This window comes from Hippopotamus amphibius, chromosome 6 (assembly GCF_030028045.1).
Source record: "Hippopotamus amphibius kiboko isolate mHipAmp2 chromosome 6, mHipAmp2.hap2, whole genome shotgun sequence".
Lineage (NCBI taxonomy): Eukaryota > Metazoa > Chordata > Mammalia > Artiodactyla > Hippopotamidae > Hippopotamus > Hippopotamus amphibius.
Window position 1 is genome coordinate 42,592,680 of NC_080191.1, and position 15,930 is coordinate 42,608,609.

The window sequence follows — 15,930 nt, forward strand, 5'->3', positions numbered from 1 at the left end:
ATTGAACCCAGGTCCCGGCAATGAAAGTGCCAAGTCCTAACCACTGGACCGCCGGGGAATTCCCACAAATTCATTTAATTTAAACAAACTTTTATAATCTCTGAAATATTACTCAGAAAGCTGCCAACAGCAACAAAAAATTGACTTGTATATTAGATCTTTTACTCATTTTGCTTTTCTTTAGAATTGCTCTAAGAATTAAAGGCTGATATTAAACTAAGCCTCTTAACAAGACATCAGTTACGGACAACACCATTTTGATTAACGCTTTAATAAGATAGCACAAGAAATATCAGTAGATAGTGTTACCAAGAAGATCCTTAGGTAATGACTCTCAACTACGAGGATATTTACAAGTTAATTTTTCCATGGAGTTTAAAACGCTATTAGCACAAATTAATAAGATTGCTCTTGATATGCGTGAAATAAACTAGTGGCAATATTGGGCCAATTCTACAGATTTGGTAGATCAAGATGACTAAATAATCTGAAGCAAGAGGCTAAGTCAGTTTATGATTATCTATCTATATGATAGATAACTAAAGGGCTCCCGCCCCCGACACTCTATTAAATATCAGAAATAAATGTTTAAATATAAGATCCTGGAGAAACAAATATGCTACACACACTTCTCCTTACGTAACCAAAGGACAGCTCAAAAGTTACAATAATAGTCAGGATTCACCCTAGCTAAGAATAAGAACTCTTCTCCAATACGGAAATGTTTAGTAACACCTAGCAATTCTCACTAAATGTAAGCAAAAGTGTAAGTACCAAACACTGAGTAAGCATGAAATTATAATTTGTTGAGGTCAATAAGCAACACCTGTCTAAGGGAATTACAAGAAAATCCCATTTCTTCTCAATTAGCTGTAACAACAGAACGAAGAAATGGTATAGACAGATACTTATACACATTTAGCTTTGAAAAATTATTAAATCATACATGTCTCCAGAGCACCTCTCCTTAAGTCAAATTCCCACTAGAACCATCCAAAGCAGTGGTTCCAACCTTGGCTGGACATTTGCAGCTCCTGGAAGGATGTTTAAAAATATCAATGCCCACGACCCACCCCGGAATTTTGGGGGGACGGCCTGAGCACCAGTATTTTCAAAAAGTTCCCCAGGTGGCTCTAATATATATCTGGGTGGAAATACCTGATCTAAATAAATAGTTGAGGAGTGTGTAGAATGTTAGGGGAAGCCCACCTGAGACAAACAACTTCTTGGGACAGATTATGAGAGGGTCCTCAAAATCTACTCTTACAACTACTCAGATGCCCTAACAAAGCATTTTTAGAGTGTGAGGGAACCACAGAAGAAGCTGTCTTTGTTGCTAAGATCCTTCACTGCAGACGCCAGTGTTTAGTGTATGCTCGATTACACATTATTCACATCCATCCTACCATCTCAGCAATTATCCCTTGTTACTGCTACCTTTTTAAAAGCAACCTTGAAACCTCTCCAGGTCACAGACGTAGAAATACCTTTGTGTGCTGTATCTTCCAATAACACGATAGACTGCACTGTAATCTTCTTTCAGAGGTAACAAAAAGATGCCCATACCAGCTGTTCAAGAGAAGGGGTTGTCATGCAAGTGTTTTCAAACAACCCATCTTATGCCAAACGGATCTTCGCTGGTGCTGGTGTTCTCTGTGTGTGCACAGTGGCAGCTGAATAAACTTAAACTACAAAGATAGTTTTAAAAGTGTTTTTTCTTTCCCCCAAGTACCTACTTAAATTTATCTGGTGATGGGAAGGGAGGTGACGTTGCTAAAGATTAGTGAGTTTGCTGCAGCAATTTGTTAGTGACAATCGTTTAAAATTTTATATTGCTTAAAAATCCACTCTATGTATATAATACTTAAGAACCTTTAGGAATATTTAACAAAAATTTTAATATGATAATTTATGTATATTCCCTTAGCTATTTAATGAATAGTTTCTATCACCAGCCCATAAGAATGCATATATATGTCTCATGAACTAACCAAAGGGAAACTGCAAACATACCACAGAAAACATAAAATTGAATTTACTATCTGCCTACCCAATACCTGTTCTTTCCTCTTTCTATGATTTTGTTTGGAGAAACAACTGGCCAACTTAAAAGCTACTGAGTTTCCAGCCTCCTTTGTAGTTAGGGGTGGTCACTTTTAGCCAACGAAACAGAGGTGAAAGTACGCTGGACATTTCTGAGGTGTGTCTTCCTTTTTCCTCTTCCTGCCTGGAACGCAGATATGGAGGCTGGAGGCAGAACAGCCACCTGTCACAGTCACGCACCAAGGATGGAGTCTAAGGATGGAGAGGCAGAAAGAGAGCTGAGGCCTGGGACACTGGTTGCACGGGAAACAGTGGTGTCTTTTCAGCTTGGGGTAATCAGAGAAGGTGTCTCTGAGGGCTTGAGAACGGAATTGGGACCTAACTGATGAAAATGAGGCAATTCTGCCAAACTCTGGGGACTGAGCCTTGGTGGGTCTGATGGACAGAGAGAGGACAGCGTGGCTGCAGTAGTAGGGGAGGTGAGTCCACAGAGGGTGGCAGACGTCTATGCTAAGGGCTCTGGGCTTTGTGCTGGTTACATAAGAATCCACTGAAGGTTTTAAGCGGTCGTGACGCGATGTGATTTCAGCTCAAGAAAGATCTCTGTGGCTTCTGCGAGGAAGGGTGGAGTAGGGGTGGAGGAAACAGTGAAAGTGATCTTGGAGAGACAGCAGTGAGTGGTCCTGAAGAGAGATCCTAGTCCTCTACCCAGGAATTGAAGCCAGGTAGCCTGGATGAAAGCCAGGAATCCCAGCTGCTAGTCCACCAGGGGCTGGAGGCTGGCAGCAAAGTTCCCCTGGCTCTTGTCCCCATGTGAAAGCAAGACTGTTTCAAGGAGGCAAAAACTATAAAACAGGCACAACGTTTATTATTAGAGACACAGCATAACAACGGGGAGAGCACACAGAGAAACCGTTTATTTATTTACAACAGAAGCAAGGCAGAAATATACACCTAGAGAGAAAGGGTATGGCATCCTCTCTAATGAGCAGTGCAGTAAAGAATAATCTGTCCAGGTCCTTGTTTATCTTTGGCCAATTATCGTGTTTCTTTTTTCATACACGCATGACCATCCCAACACGCGTGTACAACTTTTTGCTGAGATGGATTCTACCGCAGAGGCCTGTGGGGGTATGTCCACACTTATTATGGGCTGGTGCCTCCTCCCATTTTGACTCCCAAGGAGGCGTCCTGTGCATATGCAGACAGAGAAGTCTTCTTTGACCTTAGGAGTGGTCGTCTTATCTCTTTACCTCAGCAGAGTTCAGCTCTTGCCACTAATTTTGTCCTTGGAGTGTCTAGGGAAAAATGAGGCTTCAATTTTACTCCTCTTGACAAACACCAGCTATCCAGCCCAGGAGCGCATCTATCTCCCATCTCAAATGCAGAGACTACCTATGAATCAGTTGCAGTAAAGAGTCTGGGTGGGAGACCCGAAGGCTTAGACTGGTGATGAGAGAGAGTGGAAAAACTCAGAAAACATTAGAGGCTGAGACAACGGTAGAATTTATGAAGGAGTAATGGAGAGTGAGACAGAGAGGAATCCAAATGAATCCTAGTAGCCTCAACACCTGCATGGGTGGGGTGAGATTTTCTCAGGCAGGGAATACTGCAGGTCAATTACATTCGAAGGTAAGAAATCCATGGTTCAGGTTGGGCCATGTTAACCTGGAGATGGCTTTTAAATTTATGTGTCCTTCTGAAGAAAGCCAATCATGTGACTGTACCACGGTGGCCAAATACCACGAACTCGAGGGGCAGCCAAAATAAGTCCATGGTGTAGCCCAGCACTGAAGTTTGGCCGAATAAGAAATACTGTAACAAGAGGCTCAATCCATCTCTCTTCCAGGTTCTGAATCCACAACACATAGAAAATGTGTATAACTGAGTGTAGGAGCAGCTACCTTATAAAGAGAAGCCATAAGAAAAGCTATGAGGCAGCAGAAATTATGAGATCGAGAGAAGAGAACTGTTTGGAAAACAAATGACAGGACAGAGCACTGGAGCCGGGAGCTACAGATAACCCTGCTGCCAGCTGTTCTGTTCCCTGAACTACCTCCTTGTTCCTAAAAACCACTTCCTTTTCCTCAAGGTCCCACTATGTGTGGTTCAAACCATTTCCTCAAATTTATTTCTTCTCCTCTCCCTCTCTTTTCTTTCTGGTATTCCCATTAGGTATGTTCCACCTTTGATAGTCATCCCATAGCTCTTGGATGTTCTGTTCAATTTTCTTCAGTCTTTTGTTCTCTCTGCTTGTCAGGTTTGGATGTTTCTATCGACATACCCTCAAGCTCACAGACTGAGCTGTGTCCAGCCCATCAAAGGCACTCTTCATTTCTGTTACAGTGTTTTTCATCTCTAGCAATTTTTTTAAATTTTTATTTATTTATTTGTTATGTATTTATTTATTTTTGGCTGCTTTGGGTCTTCGGGTCTTCGTTGCTGTGCATGGGCTCTCTCTAGTTGTGGCAAGCGGGGCTACTCTTCGTTGTGGTGCGCGGGCTTCTCAGTGCAGCAAGTTCTCTTGTTGTGGAGCACGGGCTCTAGGTGTGCGGGCTTCCGTAGTTGCACCACAATTACCACTCAGTAGTTGTAGTGCACGGGCTTAGCTGCTCCGCGGCCTGTGGGGTCTTCCCAGATCAGGGCTCAAACTCAGGTCTCCTGCATTGGCAGGCATATTCTTAACCATTTTGCCACCAGGGAAATCCCTCTAGCATTCCTTTTTTATTCTTTCTTAGCATTTCCATCTCTCCACTTACACTGTCTATTCTTGAATGTTGTCTACTTTTTCCATTAGAGCCCTTAGCATATTAATCACAGTTGTTTTAGATTTCCCAGTCTGGTAATTCCAACATCCCTGTCATATCTACGTCTGGTTCTAATATTTGCTCTGTGTCTTCAAACTGTATTTTTTGCCTTTCAGTATGCTTTGTTAAAAAAAAAAAGGCTGTGGAAAGCTGGACATGATTAGGCAAAAGGAACTCTGCTAAACAGACTTTTAGTGGCGTGGTGATGAGGTGTGGAAGCGCTGTTCTACGGTTTTGTGAATTAGTCTCTGTCTTTTAGTAAGCCTGCACCGCTGGGCTCACTGATGCTTTTCAGTCCCCGCTTTGGTGTAACAGGATGGCTAGAGTGGGCTGGGGTTGGGCATGTCTCTTTCCCCAGGTTGGTTAGGCTTTGATGACACAGAATTTAGGCTCTGGTAAAACAGTTTCTCTTGAGGGCAGGCCTTGTTAAGAACAGGTGTATTTCCAAATGGTTATTTGCCCTCTACCTCTGCAGGAAGTCTGAGGGAGGGGATTTTCTCTGCTATTCTTTGTGAGGACCTTATAGGACTTTTGCCCTACGTGTGCATCTCCAATGTGTGGGGCAGTGGATTTTCCTGTGATGTCACTTTTCCGATCGCTCCAAGTAGAGTTGTTGATTTCTCAGCTGATCCAGCTTTCCACTTGCTGTTTAGGGTGGGGTGCTGACTTCCAACCTCCTTACACGCCCAACCGGAAACTGGAACCTCTGGTTCAAGCCGTTTCTCCTGGTGCTTATTCTCCATCTATCCACATAATAAACCAACCACGATCTGACATAACCTGAGCCACACAGGACCGTTCTCTTTTTTCACTCTTTGAAAGTCCTGTCCTTGTTACCTCGGAGATGCCACCCTTCCCCATCACAGTCTTGTGCTTGAATCACTGAATGATGCAGCAGCTAAACCTCAGAGGGAGCTAATTAAAGCCATGGAGTTTTCAGACAGAGTTTCTCATTAATTAGAATATCATCAAAATATTTTTTAAAGGCTATTAAGAACCGAAATACCTTAGAACACAGCTTTCATTAGTCATAATTACTGTACCTGCTATCTCTCTCCGGGATCTCCTTAATGGCAATTCTGACTTGGTTGCTCAGATCTCGACCTGCATAAACTATCCCATAAGTGCCTTTTCCTAAAACGACTCTGTCACCATTTTCATCATATTCGTAGTCATACTACAAAAGGAAAAAGAGGGAAAGAGGATTGAAACATTAGTCGCATTCCACAATTTAAACATCAACTTTTTCCGAGAGCATTTTTCCTTATTTTATCAAACGGCTTTAACAAGGGGAACAATAAGATGAACTTCTAAGCAACAGCTTCAAGAACCAAAAAATAAACTCAACACAGAGCATAGTGTGTTCATGTTTTCACAACTGTTACAAATACGGGGGGGACTATGTATTTAAATCCGTAAAAGTGCTTCTCCAACAGCCCACTTGGATTTTTTTACCCACTGAATCCTGTTTTTCATTGAGTCTGGAAATGAGTATGATTAGCCTCAATGTCCATCAATAGCTATCACATCATAATAACCTTTCTTTTCTTTTTCAGCTTTTGGTACAATGAAAGTATTTCACACTCTGCCAGGGATATAAAACCACTGAAAGGCTTTGTTTAAGAGGAAAATTTTGAGGTCCTACTAGTTGACAATAATAAAGTAAGGATTATTTGTACTTCAGCCTCGATTCCCAATTCCCCAAGATTAAGAAAACATTTTAAAAATAAAAATTTCATTTTTGGTGTAAAAAGGAAATATCTACAGCCCTAAACCCCAAACTGTCAAGCACGTCAGTCGAATACGGAAAATGGATCAAGTGAAAGGGGTGTGGCAACATCGGGTAGGGACCTTCTCAGACCTGGAGGTGTCACCCACAAAGGCACATAAACTACAGGATTCAGGGTCATCAAATGATCAAGCCAAGTGTCTGTAGAAATCCAGTGTAAAAATACAGACTAGCAGCAGAGACCATAAGAACAAGCTCCTTCTTCTGTCTCCATTTTGCTGGAGTATAAAACTGGCAGCCCATAGCTAGGTTCAACGCACTGAAGGGTGTGAGTTAGCCATTAAAAGAAAAATAATTTCGAACATTCATAAACCAACAAATTTAACATTAACACAAAAAAATAATCCAAAAGAGGATAATGGTCATGGATTTTGACACTCATTAACAACATAGCTGATAAAACTGCAGAGGAAAATAGACAAAAACCACAATAGGTTTTAATAGAACTCTTTTAAAAACCAATATATCTAGCAGACAAATTCAAAATAGAGACCCTAATGGCACAAATAACAAGTTTGCTATAAGAAATATAGAGAGAGCCCTGTATCCAGATATAAATTCCTTTCATGCATATTCCTAATATAAAATAATTAGTTACATATTAAGCCACACAGAAAAGTTCAATAAATTTCAAAGAATAGCATGATCTTTGATCACAAGATATTAAAAATAAGCTAGCCAAAAACTATATTTGAAAAATGACTACTGCAGTTTAAAATTATCAAGGGATTAAAAACTAAATGATCATGGGAAGTACAAAATAGTTGAAAAGAATGACAAGGAGAGCATTGCACATCATAGATTATGGAGATGAAAAATTTCATGGCTTTAAAGAACTGCATTAGAACACAAAGAAAACTTTTAAATGATCAAGTTAAGTGGTCAAGTCAAGAAAATACAAAAAGAATAATATATTAGTATCCAAAGACAGTGGATGAAGAGTTTCTGGTTTTGGCAATACAGTAGGCTAGGTATGTGAAAATGTTCCTGCCAAAAACACCTAGAAAAAATAAGACATTTAATGCCTAGCCAGGCTTATAAAAAAGTAAAGAAGACTTTCAGGGGCTAGAAATTAAGAGGAAAAGGAACACTAAAGGGATAATCACAAGAACTGCTGGGACTTCCTAGGTGGCACACTGGTTAAGAATCTGCCTGCCAATGCAGGGGACACAGGTTTGATCCCTGCCCCAGGAAGATACCACATGCCATGGAGCAAGTAAGCCCGTGTGCCACAGCTATTAAGCCTGTGCTCTAGAGCCCATGAGCCACAACTATTGAGCCCATGTGCTGCAACTACTGAAGCCCACGCACCTAGAGCCCATGCTCTGCAACAAGAGAGGCCAACACAATGAGGAGCCCATGCATCGCTCGCTGCAACTAGAGAAAGCCTGTGTGCAGCAACAAAGACCCAACACAGCCAATAAAATAATTAATTAATTAATTAATTAATTAAAAAAGAAAAAAGAACTGATGTCCCTGAAGCCCAAGTGGTGGGAAAGGAACAGGTACTGAATATTTTCAGATTTGTGAGCCATACGATCTCTGTGGCAGTGACTCAACTCTGCCACTATCTTTAGCGCAATCAAATAGGCATGGTTGTATTCCAATAACACTTTATTTACCAAGAGAAGTGGTGGGCTGGATTTGGTCTCTGGGCTACAGTTCACTAATTCCTTATCTGAGACTCTGACTTTAAGGTTCACTGGGGACAGGAAATGAGGCCTTGTGCCTATACAAGGTGAAGAGCTGGAACACACAAAACCAGGGTCCTTGAAGGACTATAACCTGGTAAAAGGGGAGACTGGAAAAAGTCAGCCCACTGCACAGAGAAACAAACATAAAAAACTTGTCCGTCTTAGACTAAGCTCTGAGTGGACAGTCTCCTCTGAATACTTTCGTCAGGGAACCGGATCCCACGTGCGTGCCACAACTGTGGAGCCCACGTGCCGCAACTAAGACCTGGCACAACCAAATAGAATATATAAATATTTTTTAAAAATCAACTTTCAATAACCTACCTCATTTGATGGCCATCATAAGCCTGTGTCATAGTAGGGAGGGTCTATGATTAGCTTCAATTTACAAACGATCAAAAATATCTTCCACTGAAAATATGTCAGAGCAATGGTTTAAACTAGCTCATTAGACTCCAAATCTTCTGTGCTTTCTACTACCAATGCTGAAGGAAAGTCCTTTTACAGCATTAGAGCTTATAAGGTGCATCTTAGTTCTGTTTCCAAACACCAGTACTGTGAAGATGTTCCAGCACACTGTCAATATTCACTGAACACCCATCTATCTGTTCAAGCAGACACACAGTAGACATCTATCTCCTGGCCATCTCAGACTCCATTCTTCCCTTTCCCTTACTCCCCACAGCAAATTGATTGCCAAATGCCACCAGGGTGATCCTCACTGCTCTTGCCTCAGATCAGGCCCTCCTTGCTTCTTGTACTAATTCTACAGACTCTCAACTGGCCTCCCTGCCTCCTGCTCTCTTGTTGTCCTGTTCCCTAATTCATTCTCCATTAAGTTGACAGGGAACTCTCCAAAGTCCAAAGTTCTAGAGTGAGCTTTCCATGTTCATACCACTGCCTCTGCTTTATTGGTTCCTTGTTACTTTCAGGATCAAACCCGAACTTCTTAGCCTGGCATCAATGCCCTTCAGGGTCTTACTGCTGCCCCTGTGTCCAATCTTCTGTCTCATCAGAGTCCCCCCAAAACTCCCAGTGAGGTTCCCCAGATCTTTGTGCCTTTACACACATGTGTTTTCTACCTAAGTAATTCTGCCTCCCCCTTCAAAACAGGGAAGCTTTTTTGAACTGTCCACCTGACCCTCAAAAGCTGGGTTAGATTCTGGTCTGATACGCTTCCAAGGCCTTCTGCCCTCACTCGCTCACACATCTTTCACTCTTCTTCTACCCAATCTGCATTCCAGTCTGTACTCTGAGCCCTTTGAGAATCAGGACTTTAATTTCTCTGTCCCTAGTCTCAGCCACATCTGGTTTGTAGTAGAGGCTCAGTGATTATTTACTCAAGTAATCAATCAGGCTATAGAAAATTTGATGAGAACCTTTTTAAAAACCAGGTGCCAAAACAAAACATTTAACATTGGTACCCATTTATTTTTGTTTGAAAGGCGTTTTTCCACAGGGATACTTAATTAACATAGAAAAGAATATATAAGTCTTGACAAAACTGCTCAAGTTTTAGTTTCCCTAAGGAACGTAAAGCATCAAAAGACTATTCTTTTTCAAAAAAGAATATTAAGTATAGAAGTTGACTCCTGTTAAATGAAGTGGTCACAGTAAAAATCAAAAGGGCTTTCAATAAAAGTGAAAACCATTCTAATGGGTAATTGCCGCTTGGTTCTTCTTTTTTTTAACCCCTTTCTTCCTGTTCTTACAATATAGAAATATAAATTGAAAAGGCAGGTTTGAGAAAACTGCCCTGATCTGCAAGAACAGAGAACTGTCTACGGGATGGCCAGAAAAAGTACAACAGAGCCTCGGCCAGAAGCCAAGGGAAGGCGGGGTCTGTTAAATGACAAATATGGAGAAAAAAGAAGGTGGGGGTGGGGGGGATTGAGTATTTTAAAAAATAAAAATAAAATTACACTGCTTCTAGAGTTTGCATTCTATTTCTATGGCAATGGGTTGGCAAATCAGGCTGTTGCTAAGGGAGACAAGAGCAATTTGAAGCGATGCTGGGAATGCTTCTAGAATCAGCGCTCTCTTGTTGCCTGCCCAGAACTGTCTAAACTGGCGCTGGCAGGAGAAGGGGCGTAGGAAGACATCCTGACAAGGCCAAACAACAAAGAGGTGACTCACTTAGTCCTTGCACTGTCCAGGGACCCACAGTAAAACAGCCACCTTCTCAAAAGCCATGCACTTCCCCTGGTACTTAATTACCTTTGCTGAGCAGTCACCTCAAAGACCCAAGTGGTAGCCTTGTTAATTTTCAGTCTATATTGCCTTAGTAATAGCTAAATGCTAAAAGCATTAATAACCACTATAAGCATTAACAGAATAGTAAAAATGCTGTAGGTACAAATACCGAATTTCATAGCTCTCTCCTCCCTCGGGTCTTTACTCAGATCTTCCCTTCTCGAGGTGACTTCCCTGGCTTCCTTGCCTAAAATTACACACACTGTTTCACTATAACTTCCTAAATCCTTTCCTGCTTAATTTTTCTCTTTTACACTGATCATTATCAAAACAATAAATACTTATTGTAAGTCTCCCAATAGAGTGTAAACTCAAAGAAGGCAGGGATTTTCTCTATTTTGTTCTCTGCCAGATCCCCAGCACCTAGAAGAGTGCCTTCCACATAGCAGCTGTCCAATAACACTTGTGGAGTGAATTGATAGAATCCACTTGGAACTGCTAATGTGGTATGAAGATTATTTTAAGCTGAAAACATCTGAATAAATAGCAACTGCAGAAAAAACCTTATCTAAACTTCTTTTGCTGATTTAAGCAAAGCCTCTCGAAAACATAGCTGCCATAATCCCCTCTCCAGGAAGTTTAGGACCATTTATACCCGGATGAGAAATTACTAAACAAAACCTTCTCAAAATTTTCCATACCTTCCACTTATTTCTTATTGGTTTCCCACCATGTTGCTTTCCCTTGAAGTCCTATTAAGTAAGGACTTTTCTTATTAAGATAAAGGAATCACTTCTTTGCACGTTTCCTTATACAGGAATAAACTTTATCTTTTCTCCTGTTAATATGTCTTTTGTCAGTTAATTTGCAGGCCCCCAATCACTGAACCTGAGTTGGCAGAGGAAAAAGGCTTTTTTTTCCTCGCAACAGAATAAATGAATGAGTAACAAACTGATATTTCTATCATACAACACTGTAAGTGATAGCTTTTCTCAGGCAGTGCAGTAACTGTGGGTGTTCAGTTTGAGATCTGTACAAAAACAGAAATAGAATTTCAAAGAAAAACAAACCAGAGTGCTACTGGATGACTGTGAATTGATTTAAATGAATTCTAAACCATAATTCACTGTTAATGTGTGTGAGGCAAATCATCAGAAAAAGAAATGGTAAGGTATTTCATCATCCGGCAGATGTTTGAGTGAAAGGAAAACATTCCTTTTATCTTGCTTGTCTCTAATCCATCTGACAAGGGGGCAACTTCCTCTCTATGCACCCTGGAAGCTACACATAAACAGGTTTGCAGGGCCAGCCGCTGTGATTACCTCAGGCTTGTATCAGTCATATACCCTTCTTGATAAAAGTGTGAGGTACAAATGCACAAAAGAAAAAGAAGGAGGAGGGGAAAAGAGAGGGAGAATATGTGTGTGTTTGGGAGAGGCATGAGGAGGAAGACAACATATTCTGTACTGAACACCAAAGGACCTTAGTAATTTATGGTTTTTTCAAAGAACTAAAAAAAGAGAGAGAGAGATGGAGAGAATGGGTCGAGAGTGGCTTGATTATGGCATTCAGCTTGATTATGGTATTCATTCTCTCATTGACTTAACATTGATTGAACAATCTTCAAGCTCATTTCCCAGCATTTGCTCTGCCCCCCACCCCCGACCCATACCCCCTCCCTCCAGCTTGAGATATGGTTTAGACAACTCTGGTTTTGTCACTCTCCAGCTTCAAACCCTTGTTCTAAGCCTTCTGAATGAACTTCTGCTTAGATGCCTGACACCACGCAAGACTCTGTGATGAAATGGGAAAGAGCCACAGTCCAGCCTTGGGATGTAAACAGAATGGTGCAGGCTATCCAATTACAAGTCAATGAGAAGAACTAGGGCAGAGGAGTAGGCAAAAATGCTGTTAGAGCAGAGAAAAGTGAGAAGGGGTGTTGAAATGATTCAAAGTAAAAATGACCCTTGAGGGACTTCCCTGGTGGTGCAGTGGTTAAGAATCTGCCTGCCAATGCAGGGGACACAGGTTCAAGTCCTGGTCCGGGAAGATCCCATATGCTGCGGGACAACTAAGCCCGTGCGCCACAACTACTGAGCCTGAGCTCTAGAGCCTGCAAGCCACAACTACTGAGCCCACACACCACAACTACTGAAGCCCTAGCGCCTAGAGCGCATTCTCCACAACAAGAGAAGCCACGGCAACGAAGAGTAGCTCTGGCTCGCCACAACTAGAGAAAGCCCACGCACAGCAACAAAGACCCAATGCAGCCAATAAATAAATAAAAAATAAATAAAAAGTCCACAAACGGTGGTTTCAATCTTTAAAAAAAAGAAAGGAAAAAAAAAAGACCCTTGAGCTGGATCTCAACAAAATTAGGAAGCAGTCATCAAGTAAAACAAAGCAGAAAAAGTATGTGAAGCTGGGCACCTGCATGTCAAGCCCAGAGGCAGGAAAAGCCTGGTGGTGTGAATAATGGAAAGGAACTTGGCACTGCCGGACCACAAGGTGGAAAGGAAAGCATGCATTAGAGAGGTAAGAACGTTCTATGGTGCGGAACTCTGCTACAAAGGGTAGCATCAAAGCTTTTTTACTTTTATTGTTTTTAATGCCATTTGCAGTGACATGGATGGACCTAGAGATCGTCACACTGAGTGAAGTCAGTCAGACAGAGAAAGACAAATATCATATGATATCACTTATATGTGGAATCTAAAAAAATGGTACAAACAACCTTACTTACAAAGCAGAAATAGAGTCACAGATGTGGAAAACAAACTTGTAGTTACCAGAGGGGAAAGGGGTGGGGGAGGGATAAATTAGGAGCTTGGGATTAGCAGATACAAACTAAGATATATAAAACAGATAATTAATAAGGACCTACTGAATAGCACAGGGAACTCTATTCAATGCTCTATAATGACCCATATGGAAATAGAATCTAAAGAAGAGTGGATATATGTGTATGTATAACTGACTCACTTTACTGTACAACAGAAACTAACACAACACTGTAAATCAACTATACTCCAATTTTAAAAAATTAAGAAAAAAATTAAAAAATAAAAATAAAAAAGCTTTTTAATTAGGGGAGCCACAGGATTAAATCTGCCTGAGACACCTTTCCAGTGATGGCAGGGCCAGTGTACTGATGGCAGGAGAGAGATCAGGCCACGTGAGAGATGATGAGGACTGAGATGGGGGAGTGTTAGAATGGAGTGAAGGGGCTGGAGGAAATGCTGGGTGTGAGGCTGGAGCATAAGTTTCTCTGAGGTGTCTGGCTTGGGTAACTGTGTAGATGCCCTTGTTCTTAGTGAAGATGTGAAAGGCTGGGAGAATAAAAACAGGGACCACAGCTGATAAATGTTTAGCACTCTTACAGTTAACTGTAATCAACTGTTCCGTGATTTCAATATAAATTTATTACTACATTAAACTATTTAAGATATGGGTTCATAACCCTTCCATTTCAAAAGACAGCCTTGAATCAAAAACCATGGCCTTGAATCAAAAACCATGGCCTTGAATCAAAAGAAGTTGTTTCTCTTTCTGTTTAAAAACAGAAAAGTCCTCTGAAAGTGGTATTGAGCTATATTTAAAAAACCTTGTACAGCTTGTACTAATCTTGAAAACTATAAAAAATGTGAGCTAGGAAAGGACATTTAAGATCTTCTTGTTCAACTCTCATTTAAGGAATGATATTATCTTAACCCAGCAGGAGTTAAGAATTTTGTCCAAAGTTACAAAACCGGCTATTGGCAAATCCCAGCACAGGGATCTCACTAGAGTAGAGTCAGGTATGATCCGTTAGAGGAGGGGTCTGACCATGACCTGAAGGAGGCTGAATCCCCACAATTGTACTGCTTCAAAGAAACCTCAGTATTCAAAATCAGAAAGAAAAGCAAACACCAGGACGTTTTTCAAACACCAGGAAGTCTAAGGATTAGCTTCAAATTTGTGATTTATGGAATCACATTAATAGTTAATGTTTGCCAGGGACTTCCCTGGTGGTACAGAATCTGCCTGCCAATGCAGGGGACACAGGTTCAATCCCTGGTCTGGGAAGATCCCATATGCCTCAGAGCAACGAAGCCTGTGTGCCACAACTACTGAGCCTGCGCTCTAGAGCCCATGAGCCAAAACTATTGAGCCCACGTGCCACAACTACTGAAACCTGTGCACCTAGAGCCCGTGCTCCACAACAAGAGAAGCCGCCAAAATGAGGAGCCCGAGCACCACAATGAAGAGTAGCCCCCACTCGTGGCAACTACAGAAAGCCTGTGCACAGCAATGAAGACCCAACGCAGCCAAAAAAAAACAAAAAAACAAAAAAAAAACAGTTAATGTTTGCCAAATGCTGACACCACCCTAAGTGAAGTTAAAAACATTTAAAAAGCATCTGATCTTATCAACATTTTAATTTTGTTTTGGGCCAAGGTACCCAAAGGCTTCAGGAATAACTGACACATGTATTGAAACAATTTTAATTCTATCTCAAATGGAGGTAAAGACCAGAGAATAATTATTCTGCATACAAATCTTAATCACCAAAGTAATCCTTCTTGCTTATGCTGTAAAAAATGGGAAGAGGAGGAATTATTTTGAGTACGTCATTCATGGGCTGAAGTTTGAGTTCAGCTTGTGGTAATGAAATTAAGGAACTCATTTTAATCACACATTTAGAATACTGAAAAAATAAATTTAGTTGAGGATGTTGAAAATAGCTAAGAAATGTGATCAATGGAGTTATCATAAGTTATGTAAAAATATAAGTTAAGGCTACTGAATAACTCATATTGCTCTGGCTATGAAAGGATATTCCGTGAGAAGGAGAGCCAAGGTGGGTGTCATCATCCGCACAGCCCAGAAGGTCACTGTATCCATTCGTTAATATTATGCTAACAGAACACCCAATAATACACGTCAGCAATGTCACTAGTTGTGACATAATGGCAAACTAAGCCAAAATATTACTTAAATATTTAAAAAAAGGACTCTTGAATTCACTGTATAGACTATATGGTCCACTGGGAATACTGCAGAACCCATTCTATGTCACAGACTTTAAATTATTCTGATAGAATGCAAAGGGCAGAAGTAAATGAGCGTTTTTCTAACATTAAAAGAATAGTGGGACTTCCCTGGTGGCATAGTGGTTAAGACTCCGCCACTCCCAATGCAGGGGGTCTGGGTTCAATCCCTGGTCAGCCAACTAGATCCCACACGCATGCCGCAACTAAGAATTCTCACGCCACAGCTAAGAATTCTCACGCCACAACTAAGGAGCCCGTCAGCCACAACTAAGACCCGGCACAACCAAATAAAAATAAATAAATATTTTTTTTAAACAAAGAATAGTATACCTGTGTTTTCTTGAAAAGTGTGAGTTAGGAGCAACTTTTTT

General features: G+C 41.0%; 1 protein-coding gene across 2 annotated transcripts in view; it reads right to left on the reverse strand.

Annotated features, from left to right (window-relative positions):
* MAP3K5 (mitogen-activated protein kinase kinase kinase 5) overlaps nucleotides 1-15,930 on the reverse strand; it is a 194,417-nt gene that overhangs the window by 42,378 nt on the left and 136,109 nt on the right. For both annotated transcript variants that reach the window (XM_057737704.1, XM_057737705.1), the window contains one exon: nucleotides 5,894-6,027. In XM_057737704.1, the coding sequence (XP_057593687.1) occupies nucleotides 5,894-6,027 (134 nt within the window). The remainder of the gene's footprint in view (nucleotides 1-5,893; nucleotides 6,028-15,930) is intronic.